Source organism: Syngnathus floridae, chromosome 7, assembly GCF_059516105.1.
Source record: "Syngnathus floridae isolate MCC-2025c chromosome 7, RoL_Sflo_1.0, whole genome shotgun sequence".
In the NCBI taxonomy this organism is placed as follows: domain Eukaryota; kingdom Metazoa; phylum Chordata; class Actinopteri; order Syngnathiformes; family Syngnathidae; genus Syngnathus; species Syngnathus floridae.
In genome coordinates, this window is record NC_142419.1 from 3,810,095 (window position 1) to 3,824,224 (window position 14,130).

At 39.9% G+C, this 14,130-nt stretch overlaps 1 protein-coding gene across 11 annotated transcripts in view; it reads right to left on the reverse strand.

Moving 5' to 3' along the window:
• Nucleotides 1–14,130, reverse strand: part of myo18ab (myosin XVIIIA b) — a 166,797-nt gene that overhangs the window by 67,717 nt on the left and 84,950 nt on the right. For all 11 annotated transcript variants that reach the window (XM_088380160.1, XM_088380164.1, XM_088380159.1 and 8 more), the window contains 6 exons: nucleotides 13,911–13,976; nucleotides 11,672–11,800; nucleotides 10,480–10,623; nucleotides 10,196–10,285; nucleotides 4,620–4,739; nucleotides 4,351–4,462 (listed from right to left, as the gene is read on the reverse strand). In XM_088380160.1, coding sequence (XP_088236286.1) covers nucleotides 4,351–4,462; nucleotides 4,620–4,739; nucleotides 10,196–10,285; nucleotides 10,480–10,623; nucleotides 11,672–11,800; nucleotides 13,911–13,976 — 661 coding nt within the window. The remainder of the gene's footprint in view (nucleotides 1–4,350; nucleotides 4,463–4,619; nucleotides 4,740–10,195; nucleotides 10,286–10,479; nucleotides 10,624–11,671; nucleotides 11,801–13,910; nucleotides 13,977–14,130) is intronic.

Below are 14,130 nucleotides of genomic sequence, written 5' to 3' on the forward strand. Positions count from 1 at the left end.
CCAATCAGAGGATATTACATTTTAGTAGATCGGGGCGGTAAACCAATCAGAGGACTTCACGTAACACGTAGAGTACGTATCTCCGTCACCATTGATAAATAAATATAATCATTTGTGCAAAGAAAACAGCATTAGGACTCTCTAAAATGGCATAGACAAAGAGACATGCTTATGAGCCACAATTCAAGCTTCCTGGAAAGCGGAAACGTGACAACAACGAGACAATGATGAGGGAAATTGGCATGTCAGATGGCGAACTTGCCCAACTGTTTAATTGAATACGGAAGATGAGGACTTGGACAGATTTGCGTATTGATATTGCTCAACAATACAGTACAGTAGAGTACATGGTTAAACAGGAGAATAAAGAACAACCAAACTCACTTTCTTGCTCCCATGACGTTTTTTTTTTTTGTTTAACGTAAATCATGGCATGCATGTGCCCTATAATGCGGTGCGCCCTATGTGGGGATTGGGGATTAAATACAAAATAGACCCCGTAATTTGGTCTGCGCCTTTTAACCCGAAGCGCCTTACGGTCGTGAAAATACGGTAACAAAAAACTACCGTAAACGTTTCACGGCTCCGTTCTGCTCTTGCCATGCTGGCCGGCTGACGCGCTCTCGCACTGGTCCGAGGGGTGCGCATATCCAAGGTGAAGCTGTGCGCGTTAATCAATGCTGATGGCTGTCACCTGTGCCTTGGTTACCGACTAATTAGGGCATGTATTTAAACCCCGCAAGCCCGTCAATCTGCGGTTGTTTGTCTGCCTCGATACAGGTATGCCTGCCACCTGATTCCCATTAGCCTGATCCGCTGTATAGCGCAATGCCTATTTCCTGATTCACTATTTAGCAAAAGCCTATTTTTATGATCTGCTCTGGACTCTGTTTGGCTTAACATTCTGTCTGTCCCCGACCACGAGCTTGCTAGTATGCCTGTCTGGTTTGATGACGCACAACGCACGCTCACTGACCGGCTCGTCAGCTTGCCTCATCATCCTGCTCTGCCGGCATTCCAGCCCTTCTTGTCTATTTTTTCCTTTCATCAAACACGTGTTGCATTTGGTTGTCCTGCCTCCTTCATGACAAAAAGCGCAAATCAGAGATATTGCAGATTCTGCTGCAAAGCCGCAATGCACCAAATATATCCACAATATTTGTTTTCATAAAAACACGCGATGCACTGAGGTCGCATAAGGTGAAGCGCTATGTGGCAAGGGATGACTGTAATTTTGAAGGTGGACACTTTGCATTGCTTGGCAAGGAAAACCACCATTCCAAATGACTTGCTATACACCCATACCCTCAAGAGGCCAACAAGAGAGATTGTTGTTGACTTCTGGAAGGGTCGCACCCAACACCTGCCACGATGGTGCTGTGGTGGAGAGAGTGAGCAGCACCAGATTCCTGGGGGTGCACATCAGTGAGGACCTCTCCTGGACCACCAACACTGCATCACTGGCAAAGAAAGCTTAGCGCCGCCTGTACTTCCTCCGGAAACTCAGGCGAGCATGTGCTCCTCCGGCCATCATGACCTCATTCTACCGTGGCACCATTGAGAGCGTCCTCTCCTGTTGTATCGCTGTGTGGGGTGGTAGCTGCACTGAATACAACATGAAGGCCCTGCAGCGCATAGTGACCACAGCTGGTAAGATTATTGGCGCTTCACTCCCCTCCCCGAAGGACATTTACACCTCCCATCTCACCCGCAAGGCGACCACGATTGTGTGTGATGTGAGTCACCACGCTCACTCTTTGTTTGATCGTCTGCCATCTGGGAAGAGGTACAGGAGCCTGCGCTCCCGCACCACCAGACTCACGAACAGCTTCATACTCCAGGCTGTTAGGATCCTGAACTCTCTCCCCCCTCCTGCGTAACGTCCTGTACTTTTGCGCTATATTCTGACTGTCTGCTGTATGCACACTTGCTCCATTGTTGCTCCTCTTATTTGTTATGTTATTTGTTTATTTATTATTTATTGATCGCTCTTATTTATTTATTCATTGTTTGTGCCTTCTTGTTTTTATTGTTTGTGTTGTTTACTTGTATGTATATTGTGTACTATGTCTTGTCACCGTGGGATAGTCGGAAACGTAATTTCGATCTCTTTGTATGTCTTGGCATGTGAAGAAATTGACAATAACGCACACTTTGACTTTTTTAACTTTGAAGATCCCAGATCCGAAAAGTCGGCGTGACACCCAAACTTAGAAGGGCCAAAATTTAAACACCGTTTGAATTTGAGGCCCCAATTGAATAAAAATCAAAAGAGGTGTCATTGGGGAAATTCTTGGATTTTGGGTGGCTTGACATGGAATGATTCCAGACAGTATTTTTCTCAGTCCTGTTATCCTAATTAAAGTGACAATTTAAAAGCATGTTTTGAAAGCTAGACAAGCAAATTGCATCAGAGCAAAGAATCTTGAAAGGTTTGATTAATTATAATTCAAGGTTTTACTGAAAAGTACCATTCAGGTTTATGTTTTCTTTTTTTGTAGCTATTTTAGGGTATTTTATTTTAAAAAATATAAATCATACTCATGTCCAAAAATTATTAAACAAAGAAACTTTAGCCAATGTTTGTTGATTAGCATAGAGTATTTGGCAAATACATGCCCATACAATGCAAACTAGCGTCAGTTCGATACAAACACGAGTCGGAGTTTGAACTGATTAGTTCCCGTATTTTTCGGACTACAAGTCGCGTTTTTTTTCATAGTTTGGGTGGGGGGGCGACTTATACTGAGGAGCGACTTATATGTGTTTTTTCATAAATTTTCAAAAAAAAAAAAAAAAAAGTGAAACCGCGATAAACGAACCGCGATGTAGCAAGAGATTACTGTAATTTGAATTTCAAGTGACGTCAGCAGCGCGGCGCGGCGGTTGCTTACATAAAGGACAAAGATTTGATCACGGGATGACGAAGATGACGAAGGGCCCCACGTACTACCGGCATCATTAGCGGCTTTGTTTGTAAGTGACACGCAGGATGAAGCGTTTGAAGGATTTAATGATTTGGAGTGACACAGAAGGTTTGAAAAACCATTATGGCTTTTACGCACACCCGGACCTACTCTACGGAGCTCTCTTTCACCTCCGTGGATGGAAGCCAGGGGCTGGTGCTCGGCCGGGTGGCTGCTCGGGGACGGTGGATGGGGCTCGGACATGGCTTTAACGCACGCCCGGTCCGACTCTACGGAGCTCTCTTTCACCTCCGTGGATGGAAGTCGGGGGCCGCTGCTCGGCCGGGTGGCTGTCCGGAGACGGTGGATGGGGCTCGGACATGGCTTTTACGCACGCCCGATCCTATTCTATGGAGCTCTCTTCCACCTCCATGGCTGGAAGTGCCACCTCCAGGGATGGAAGTCCACACCACCACACACCTGGAAGTCGACGCCGGTGCTTGGGTCCTTGTACTTTGTTAATGGTACAATGGCACTAGTTCTGTGGAATAACGACGAGGCTGACGTCAGGGCGCACGCGCGTCGTTGACAAAGGACGAGGAATTTGATCGATTGATTTAATGATTTTGAGTGACACAGATGGTTTGATAATATTATTGCTTATATAATAGTTATATGATATATAATTTATATATCGTTATATGGGCCTGTGGAATATTTTGAAGTGCAAGCGCCGTCAGCGGCGCGCACCCATTGTTGACATAAAGGGCGATCGATGGATTTAATGAATTGGAGTGACACAAATGGTTTTATAAACGTGTTATTTATGTAATAGGTATTTGAATAACTCTGAATGTTACATCAGGCCCGTTCTCAGCTCTTTGTTTCTGTTTATGTCACGTTAGCATACCTATCGTTTAGGTTGTTGTTGCTCGTTCATGTCTGTTCTTGGTGTTGGATTTTGTAGAATACATTTCCCCCAAAATGCGACTTATACTCCTGAGCGACTTATATATGGGTTTTTTTCACATTATTGTGCATTTTATGGCTAAGACCAGCTCAGTGGCCTAGTGGTAGAGTGTCCGCCCTGAGACTGGAAGGTTGTGGGTTCAAACCCCGGCCGGGTCATACCAAAGACTATAAAAATGGGACCCATTGCCTCCATGCTTGGCACTCAGCATTAAGGGTTGGAATTTGGGGGTTAGATCACCAAATGATTCCCGAGCGAGGCACCGCTGCTGCTCACTGCTCCCTTCTCCCACAGGGGATGGCTCAAAATAACACGGGGATGGGTTAAATGAAGAGGACAAATTTCACCACACCCAGATGTGTGTGTGACGATCATTGGGACTTTAACTTTAATGCGACCTATATTTCGGAGCGACTTTTAGTCTGAAAAATACGGTACTCTTGCTGTTGGCGCTTGTCTAGGAAAAAGTCTTACCTGATTCATCATCATCCAACACTCCATTGAGTTCAGAGGCCCTGATTAGACGAGCCTCCATCACTTCCATCTCCATGAATTCCATTTGCTTCTTTGTGTCGTCAAACTGGGCCTAATGGATACGTGAAAGCAAAAGATTGCTCTGAGCACAAGCTCAACAAGAGAAAGTAACAAAATCTTAACAAGTGAACGTAACAAAAAACCAACATGTGCGTGCATGCGCGCGTGTGTGTGTGTGTGCGTGCGTGCATGTGCATATGTGCATCTACCTGCACGTCCTTCATGTCCTTCTCAAGACGGAGTCTCTCGGATGTTTCAGTTTCCAGTAGCTGGGAGGCCGACTCCCCTGTATTCCGTTCATCAGTCAACTCCGATGACAGCTCAGTAATCTGATCATATCAACACACACACACACACACACACTTGAGGTTTTCCGGAGAAGGCCTTCACACATATAATATTCTACTTTATTGTGTGAAGGTGAAGGCCTTCACACATATGTTATTGTGCTTTATTAATGTGTGAAGGCCTTCACACTATTGTTATTCCTGTTTTATTATTTTACAAATTCCGCTCACTTTTTTGACGCTTAACTAGCTTAACACTTTTAACTTATTCTAAATATTCATGACACCGTTGCTTACATTCTTTTCATTCCAAAAATTTTCCGTTTTCACAAAATTCACAAATTTCCGGCAATTTTTTTCCCATTCATTCTTAATAGCACATTCAACATTTCACATTTACGTCGTTCCAGTTTGAAATTCACATCATTCAGCATATTCAAATCACATTGGGGACATTCCCAAACTTGCCAAATTAAAAAAATTCACGTTTTCATGTTTAAAATTTGCGAGAAATTTCACAAAATTTCCTTTTTCACTTCTCATTTCTACATTTTTCAACCGATTCAACTCGTTCCAACTTTCAATTGTTCGTCTTTTGCCTATCTATTCCACACCTTCCCACTTACCAAAAATTCAAAATTTTCAATTTTGAAATTCACAACAAATTTTTCAAAATTTAGTTTTTCCCTTTTAATTTCTACATTTTTCAACCCATTCAACCCATTCAACCCATTCCAACTTTATTCACGTGGTTCACCTTATGCTAACCATATTCACCCACTTTCACCCCCATTGCTTACACAATTCACCCCTTCAGCCCCACTTCCAGTGTGGCGGCCATCTTGGATTGACCCTGAAGTGCCCCTCAAATGAACTCAGAATGAACCAGAAGTGCCCCAAATCAAACCGGAAGTGACCCCAAATGAACCAGAGGTGACCTCAGGTAAACCGGAAGTGCCCCATATCAAAACGGAAGTGACCCAAATAAACCGGAAGTGATCTTTATAAACCGGAAGTGACCCAAAATAAACCTGCTAACCCAGACATGGGCAAACTACGGCCCGCGGGCCACATCCGGCCCACAGGGCCATTTAATTCGGCCCGCCAAACCTAAATAAATTGTATTATTGAACTTTTTTTTGGGTCATTTTTCCTGCAATTAGTATGTTTCCCCAATAGATGGGGAAGCGCCCGCCCGCGCATTTACTCCCAGAAGACGTGTCAGAAAGCTCGGTGCACACTCACAAGTGCGTGTACGTACTAAGTAGTACGGGCCCGGCGCACTCCGCGCTCTATTTCCATCAGTGCCGAATTTCGAGTGTGGGCTGTGATGTCAGCATTCTCGTAATTCGCGCGCTGAGCTTTCAGATACAGTTTTACGTTAATGCCACCCACAACCTTCCCCTGGAATCCTTCCACTAAAATGAGTGGCCCGAGGAAAAGAAAGGTGGACACTGAGTGCCGAGTGTTTAAAAAAAAAAAAAGAGAGGACAATTTGGCTCGACCTACGTGTGTGAGCAGACGTTCCGCCACATGAACGTCAACAAAGCCCGTCACACCTCTAGGTTAACGGACGGACACCTCGGCTCTATCCTAAGAATTACCACAACAAATTTCACTCCAGTATTCTTTCACTGATTCTTCAAGATGATGTATTTGGTCAGAATGTTTGCCGTTTGATGTGATTTCGCCTCATTAGATAAACATATTTCATAAATCTGACCTGCAGGCGCTGAAGTAATGGAAACTATTATTCATAATAACAGTGTCGTATTTAATGAGAATCACTGATAGTAGTTTTTTGGTGAAATATTTTTTTGAATGCTGTTAATAAATGCATTTGTTTTCAAAAAGCTTTTTTTGACTATCCATGCTTTACTACCTCCTAAAAGCACAAACCTTTTATGTAATGACCTTTACATGTCATTTCTATTACTTCACACAAACACTACATCCATCTGCTCCTGGTTCGGCCCCCGATCAAAATTTAGAACCAAATTCAGAACCCTAACCCACCAGTCAAAAAGTTTGCCCACCCCTGAGCTAATCTCAGTTAAACCGGAAGTGACCTAAATTTAACCGGAAGTGACCTAAATTTAACCGAAATGCCCCAAATAAACCGGGATTGACCTAAATGAAACCGGAAGTGCCTCAAATCAAACCGGAAGTGAATTTTTTAAACCGGAAGTGACCACAAATAAACAGGAAGTGACCTAAGCTAAACCGGAAGTGACCTAAATTAAACTGGAAGTGCCCCAAATGAACCGGAAGTGACCTAAAAAAATTAAATTCTCATTCATTCTCTATGGGTATTGAACATTTGCTCAAACTCCTACAATTTTTGTCCGATTCAACCCATTTCAACTTTTGAACTCCAAAGTGAACCTCTTGAACCCGTAGATTTCGTTTCGTTCCAAATTTCAAAAATTTTTGGTGCAAATTTTTTTTTTTTAAAATTCCTATTCATCCTCTATGGGGATTCAACATTTGCTCTAACTTCTACAATTTTTGTCCGATTCAACCCGGTTCAACTTTTGAACTCCAAATGAACCTCTTGAACCTGTAGTTTTTGTTTCCTTCCAAATTTCAAAAAAATTTGGCGCAATTTTTTTTTTTTTAAATTCCCATTCATTCTCTATGGGGATTCAACATTTGCTCTAACTTGAACAATTTTTGTACGATTCAACCTGTTTCAACTTTTGAACTCCAAATGAATCTCTTGAACCCGTAGTTTTCGTTTCCTTCCAAATTTCAAAAAATGTTGGCGCAATTTTTTTTTCAATTTCCCATTCATTCTCTATGGGGATTGAACATTTGCTCTAACTTCTACAATTTTTGTCCGATTCAACCCGTTTCAACTTTTGAACTCCAAAGTGAACCTCTTGAACCCGTAGTTTTCGTTTCGTTACAATTTTCAAAAAATTTTGGCGCAATTTTTTTTGAAAATTCCCATTCATTCTCTATGGGGATACAACATTTGCTCTAACTTCTACAATGTTTGTCCGATTCAACCCGGTTCAACTTTTGAATTCCAAATGAACCTCTTGAACCTGTAGTTTTTGTTTCCTTCCAAATTTCAAAAAATTTTGGCGCAATTTTTTTTTTTTAAATTCCCATTCATTCTCTATGGGGATTCAACATTTGCTCTAACTTGAACAATTTTTGTCCGATTCAACCTGTTTCAACTTTTGAACTCCAAATGAATCTCTTGAACCCGTAGTTTTCGTTTCCTTCCAAATTTCAAAAAATGTTGGTGCAATTTTCTTTTCAATTTCCCATTCATTCTCTATGGGGATTGAACATTTGCTCTAACTTCTACAATTTTTGTCCGATTCAACCCGTTTCAACTTTTGAACTCCAAAGTGAACCTCTTGAACCCGTAGTTTTCGTTTCGTTACAATTTTCAAAAAATTTTGGCGCAATTTTTTTTGAAAACTCTCATTCATTCTCTATGGGGATACAACATTTGCTCTAACTTCTACAATTTTTGTCCGATTCAACCCGTTTCAACTTTTGAACTCCAAAGTGAAGCTCTTGAACCTGTAGTTTTCGTTTCCTTCCCAATTTCAAAAATTTTTGGCACAATTTTTTTTTAAATTTCCCATTCATTCTCTATGGGTATTGAACATTTGCTCTAACTTGTACAATTTTTGTCCGATTCAACCCGTTTCAACTTTTGAACTCCAAATGAACCTCTTGAACCCGTAGTTTTCGTTTCCTTCCAAATTTCAAAAATTTTTGCCGTAATTTTTTTTTAAATTTCCCATTCATTCTCAATGGCGATTGAACATTTGCTCTAACTTCTACAATTTTTGTCCGATTCAACCCGTTTCAACTTTTGAACTCCAAAGTGAACCTCTTGAACCCGTAGTTTTCGTTTTGTTACAATTTTCAAATAATTTTGCCGCATTTTTTTTTTAAATTCCCATTCATTCTCTGTGGGGATTCAACATTTGCTCTAACTTCTACAATTTTTGTCTGATTCAACCCGGTTCAACTTTTGAACTCCAAATGAACCTCTTGAACCCGTAGTTTTCGTTTCCTTCCAAATTTTTGGCGCAATTTTTTTTTTTTAAATTCCCTTTCATTCTCTATGGCAGGGGTGTCCAAGTCCAGTCCTCGAGGGCCGCATTCCTCCATGTTTTCCAAGTTTCCCTCGTTAAACACACCTGTGCAGGAGCCTGATCATTGAATCAGGTGTGTTTAACGAGGGAAACTTGGAAAACATGGAGGAATGCGGCCCTCGAGGACTGGACTTGGACACCCCTGCTCTATGGGGATTTAACCTTTGCTCTGACGTCTAAATTTTTCAACCGATTAAACCCGTTCCAACTTTCAACTGTTCATCTTTTGCCTACCTATTCCACAACTTTCAACCTACCAAAAATTCCCAATTTTCAATTTTGAAATTCACGCCAAATTCTCCAAAATATTGTTTTTCAACTCTAATTCCTACATTTTTCAACGGATTCAACCCGTTCCAACTTTCAACTGTTCATCTTTTGCCTACTTATTTCACAACTTCCCACTTACCAAAAATTCCACATTTACAATTTTGAAATTCACCCCGTATTCTCCTAAATTTCATTTTACACTTCTCATTTCTACATTTCTCAAGTAATTCAATTCATCCCAACATCATTCTGCAGCATTCCCCCAGAAGTTATTCAATTTCTTCGCCTTCACACGCAATTTCTCCAGAAATTGCATTTTCTAGTTTTGTATGTTGTAGCTCCAGTGGCTATAACCCCTGTTCAAATGCCAGGTGTTTCTTGGCTCATATTAGTTTCAAACTGCACTCTGGTGAATGATGCCTTCCTCTTACTACCATGATGTGAAACAATGTTTAATTATTACACACATATTTGTGGCCAGGCATTGCCATCAACTATGGGCTGACAGGAAGAGAGTGCACACTTGAGGTAAGTGGTGCAAATTTAAACGAGAGACTCTGGGAAGACAAGAGTAATGCAGCTCAACAAGGAAGTGATAAGTTGCCTCACCCTACGCATAGCTCAATGGACTGAATTTGAAAAATTTGCACACTTACTTGACATTCATGATTAGTTATGTTAATTTTTAGTGTGTTAATTTGCAGCGTAATTAATCTAATTAGTGTGTCAGTGACAAACTTATTTTTTGTTATAATGGATGGCATTTTTTTTCCATATTTTACTGTTAGCAGTGGCCCAATTTACCATCAGCAGCAAGCCTGGTAGAAAGGTGTGTGCATTGCACTACAAGGAGCAGCTATCAGAGACGCACCGGGAAACTTTTAAACTAATGTGCAATATTGATTCTGACGCCTCCGTATCAATACGTCTATTGCAAAAAAAAGACCCACAATGATATGGATTTTTTTTAGTACACCCCTAAAAAAACATTGCAAAACATTTTTTTAAGTTTGTTACCTTGGTATGCTTCACTGTCAGACACTTCTTGTTTGTTCAAAACAATTGTAATTCAGACTTGTTTGTTTTTGTGTTTTTGCAATTTACCCTGCTCTCAAGACGGTCATTGTTGAGTCTCAGTTCATTCCTTTCTTTCTCGACTTTCTCCAGTTTCTGTTTCAGCTGAAGGATCTCTTCCTAGAATGCGGCATAAGATGTATGATAGAAAATTAATCTGTGTAGTCGATAATTCAATGATTCAATAGTCACTCATTTAAAATTTAAATACTTTATAACTTTGAGAACTTTATTATCAATTGGTTATTTATGTCTTTGCAAAATGAAATCCCAAAAGAGAGGAAACCACATGATCGTGTACGTTTTATGCTTACATCCTTGCCACGGATCTGTTCCTCAGTGAGTTGCACCTCAATCAGAGGTCTGACGTTAGTGAAAAGCTTCCACCATGGCCAATCTTTAACCCCACGATTCTTCTTTATGTTCTTCTGGATACAACGGATTGCTAAATCCTGGATCTACCAGACAGAAAGCATACAGAATTGTTTTCATCGGAAGACAAGAACAATACAAGACTGAATCGAAAAACATGAACAAGTGCACACGTTTTTTGGTTGCCTTTTGGTAATTATCTAGCTGATTAAATCAGCCAATTATGGCCCAAACATCAGCCAAAATAGTCAGCCAAATGCCGATATTTACCGATTGTTTTTAATAATAATAAATTAAATATATATATGTGTATATATATGTGTATATATATATATTACTTATGTACTCTTAACCTTCTCAGCAGTCTTAGCTTACACAAGTAACTCGCATTATTTATTTCACATAAATCTATTTCCTTTGAGTGGTACGATGTAGTTTTGTCTTCATTTTACTATTACTCAGAGGTGGCCATCCTGTCTCAGATATCGAATAGTCCCTCCATTACTCATGCATGCCCATTTTGCGGAAACTAAAACTGCGGATGCCCATTTTGCGAAAACTTGAAACTCGCAAGTTTAATCCTTAATACACTAGTTCAGACCGAATGTGAGTGTCCATAAATTAAGTAGATGTGTAAATTAGCAAAATAATGAGGTTTAAATGTTTGCCATAAGCCTTTCTCTCACACTGTCACACAGGCAAAAATTGAAAGCCGCTTGCCCCAAAGAGAACACCCGCTCTGCTTTAGGATGCCTGCCGGATAATATTTTGTATGACATCGAAATAACTGACGGATTTGAGAGTCACCACTGAGGAGCACTGCTTTGCTGCTGCTGCGAAGCTTGGCAGTGGCATATATGTTATGTGAGAATGTGGTCAAAGAAGCCTACAACAGGCACATAACCCCTGTCCTTTGTTCTAGCAGGCACATTCTCCATCGTTGTAGCTGTTGTTTATATTGTGTTCGACAAAGTTAAAACAGTGACTGGAATTGGCCATAAAATGCACCCTGTGGTGTCCTGGCCAATATCCGCCGTAGCGATACCCTTCGACTTGGAGTGAAACTGCAGTAAATCTTGCCGCAGTGACTCCCAGGTGGGCAGCGACCGCCTGAGTATAAAGTAGCCTTCTCACCTTCCTCTTTTTGAAAGCTTGTCTGGCCAAATATCCTCTGCATGCACCCTGAAACAGAGAGATATTTCTTCTGGTCTGAACAACCCGCTGCTCCTCAAGCCTTGACAGAGTCCCAGCTCTGAAGAAAACCTGAGCGAGGAGAGCAGAAAAGTTATCATTATATTACGATACTAACTGGAACACAATTCTCAAGATTTCTCATTTTTTAAATGTATTTCTCTTCCATATTATGAAATTGATTTTGAGATTTTGGTCACCACTCAAGCAATTTTCAAGATTTCCTATCATTTAAATGTATTTGTCTACTACTTCCAAGAAAGCAAGGAGAGTAACAGCAAATTGTTGCTGTTAAGTAAGCCAATGTCACTGAAACTTGACAACAACACAAAACTTATTGATGTAATACAACTTAAAATGAAGAAACATAAAAAACAAAGCCCTAAGGCATTATCTCACCATTACCGTAGGCACAAAGCTCAAAAGAGCATGTCGTAGCCCCCTATTCATATCTATGATTGTTCTTCAATGGCATGAGTTCTGTCATGCAGTATTGCACGCATCTTTCAAACATGCGCGTTACAGTATACAATTGCTTGTTTATTTATTTATTTATTTTGGGGGGAATCATGCAATCGCAACGGAGGTGGAAAAAGGAATCCACCTCACTTCCAATCAACCAATTTTGGATCAACTTTAACAGTTTCAAGATTTTTTACATGTATTCACAATAATGTACTGTTATGGGTGTTTGTAGACCATAGAAATCGTACTTCAATCAACTGGACAATGGACTTTGATGAATGAACCCTCTCCCCAATTAGTTAAATAAAAAAGTCAGAGTTCATCTCGCGCAAGTCATGGAAAGCATGAATTGAGTGGACGTAACTGATAGCTGTAAAAAAAAAATGTATAAAAGTCATATACTATATATTGTGTGTGTGTGTGTGTATGTGTGTGTGTGTGTGTGTGTGTGTGTGTGTGTGTGTGTGTGTGTGTGTATATATATATATATATATATAATTACGGTACTATATATATATATATATATATATATATATATTTATTTATTTATTTTTTGCTCCTATTATTTATTTATTTATTGTTGTGTTATTTATTCATTATTTATTCAGCACGCTTTTGTTATACTTGTTTACTTGTTTGTCTGTTGTGAGCCATGTCTTGTCACCGTGGGATAGGGGGGAACGAAATTTCGGTTTCTTTGTGTGTCTTTGGCATGTGGAGAAATTGACAATAAAGCTGACTTTGACTTTGAATATATATTGCCGGATATATATATATATATATTGCCGGATATATATATATATATATATATATATATATATATATATATATATATATATATATATATATATATATATATATATATATATATATATATATATATATATATATATAGTACCGTAATTTCCGGACTATAAGTCGCGGTTTTTTTCATAGTTTGGGTGGGGGGGCGATTTATACTCAGGAGCGACATATAAGTTTTTTTTCACAAATTTTTACTTTATCATTAAGACATCACTTACTTACAAGTATAGTTGACCACTTCCCATGTTATTTTTAGTATAGTTGATCACTTCACATGCTTTTATATCTTTATCTTGAACATATTCAAAACATAAACGCTATTCCAATCGGACACTAAGGAGGAAGACTTCGATGGTTTCAGTGCACAGGAGGAAGATGAAGACGGCTCTTTTTTTACTTTTACTGGTATGTTTTTTTAACCAGCCCTGTTAGTGCTGTGCGACGGTGTTACTGCTGTGTTACTGCCGCGTCTCAGTAACTTTGCTGTGTTACTTCCGTGTTGCTGCGGCATTACTGCCGCGTCACAGGCAGTGTTTGGAAAGAAATGTTAAGGTATGTTATTAAAGCTTTAAAAAAACTTTCTGTGTCCAGTCTTTCTTTGCCAATAACTCGCGTGCTCACTTCCGCGTTGCTGCGGTACTACTGCTGCGTCACAGGCAATGTTTAGAAAGACATGTTCAAGTGTGTTATTAAAACGTTAAAAAGGCTTTCTATGTACTGTCTTTCTTTGTAAAAAACTTGTGTGCATGTGCGGCTTATAGTCCGTTGCAGCTTATGTAAGAAAAAAACTGAAATATCCCTGAATTTTAGCGGGTGCGTTTTATAATCCAGTAGGGTTTATAGTCCGGCAATTACGGTATATATATATATGAAAAAAACCTACACTATATACATATAAAAAACCTACACTTACCCGACTTAGTCCCATGTGGTAGTTGCTTTTCTCCAAATCCAAGGACTCTAGCAATTCCTCCACTGCCTGGAAACCAAAAAATACAATCATCTGACACATTTGCATGACATTACATCACCAACAAGTCTAAACTAGTCTAGTCTAGTCTACAACTAGTCCAACATTATTAATTACAGTACGTCTATTTGCCATGAAACCGGACTGCGTTTCCTCAATAATT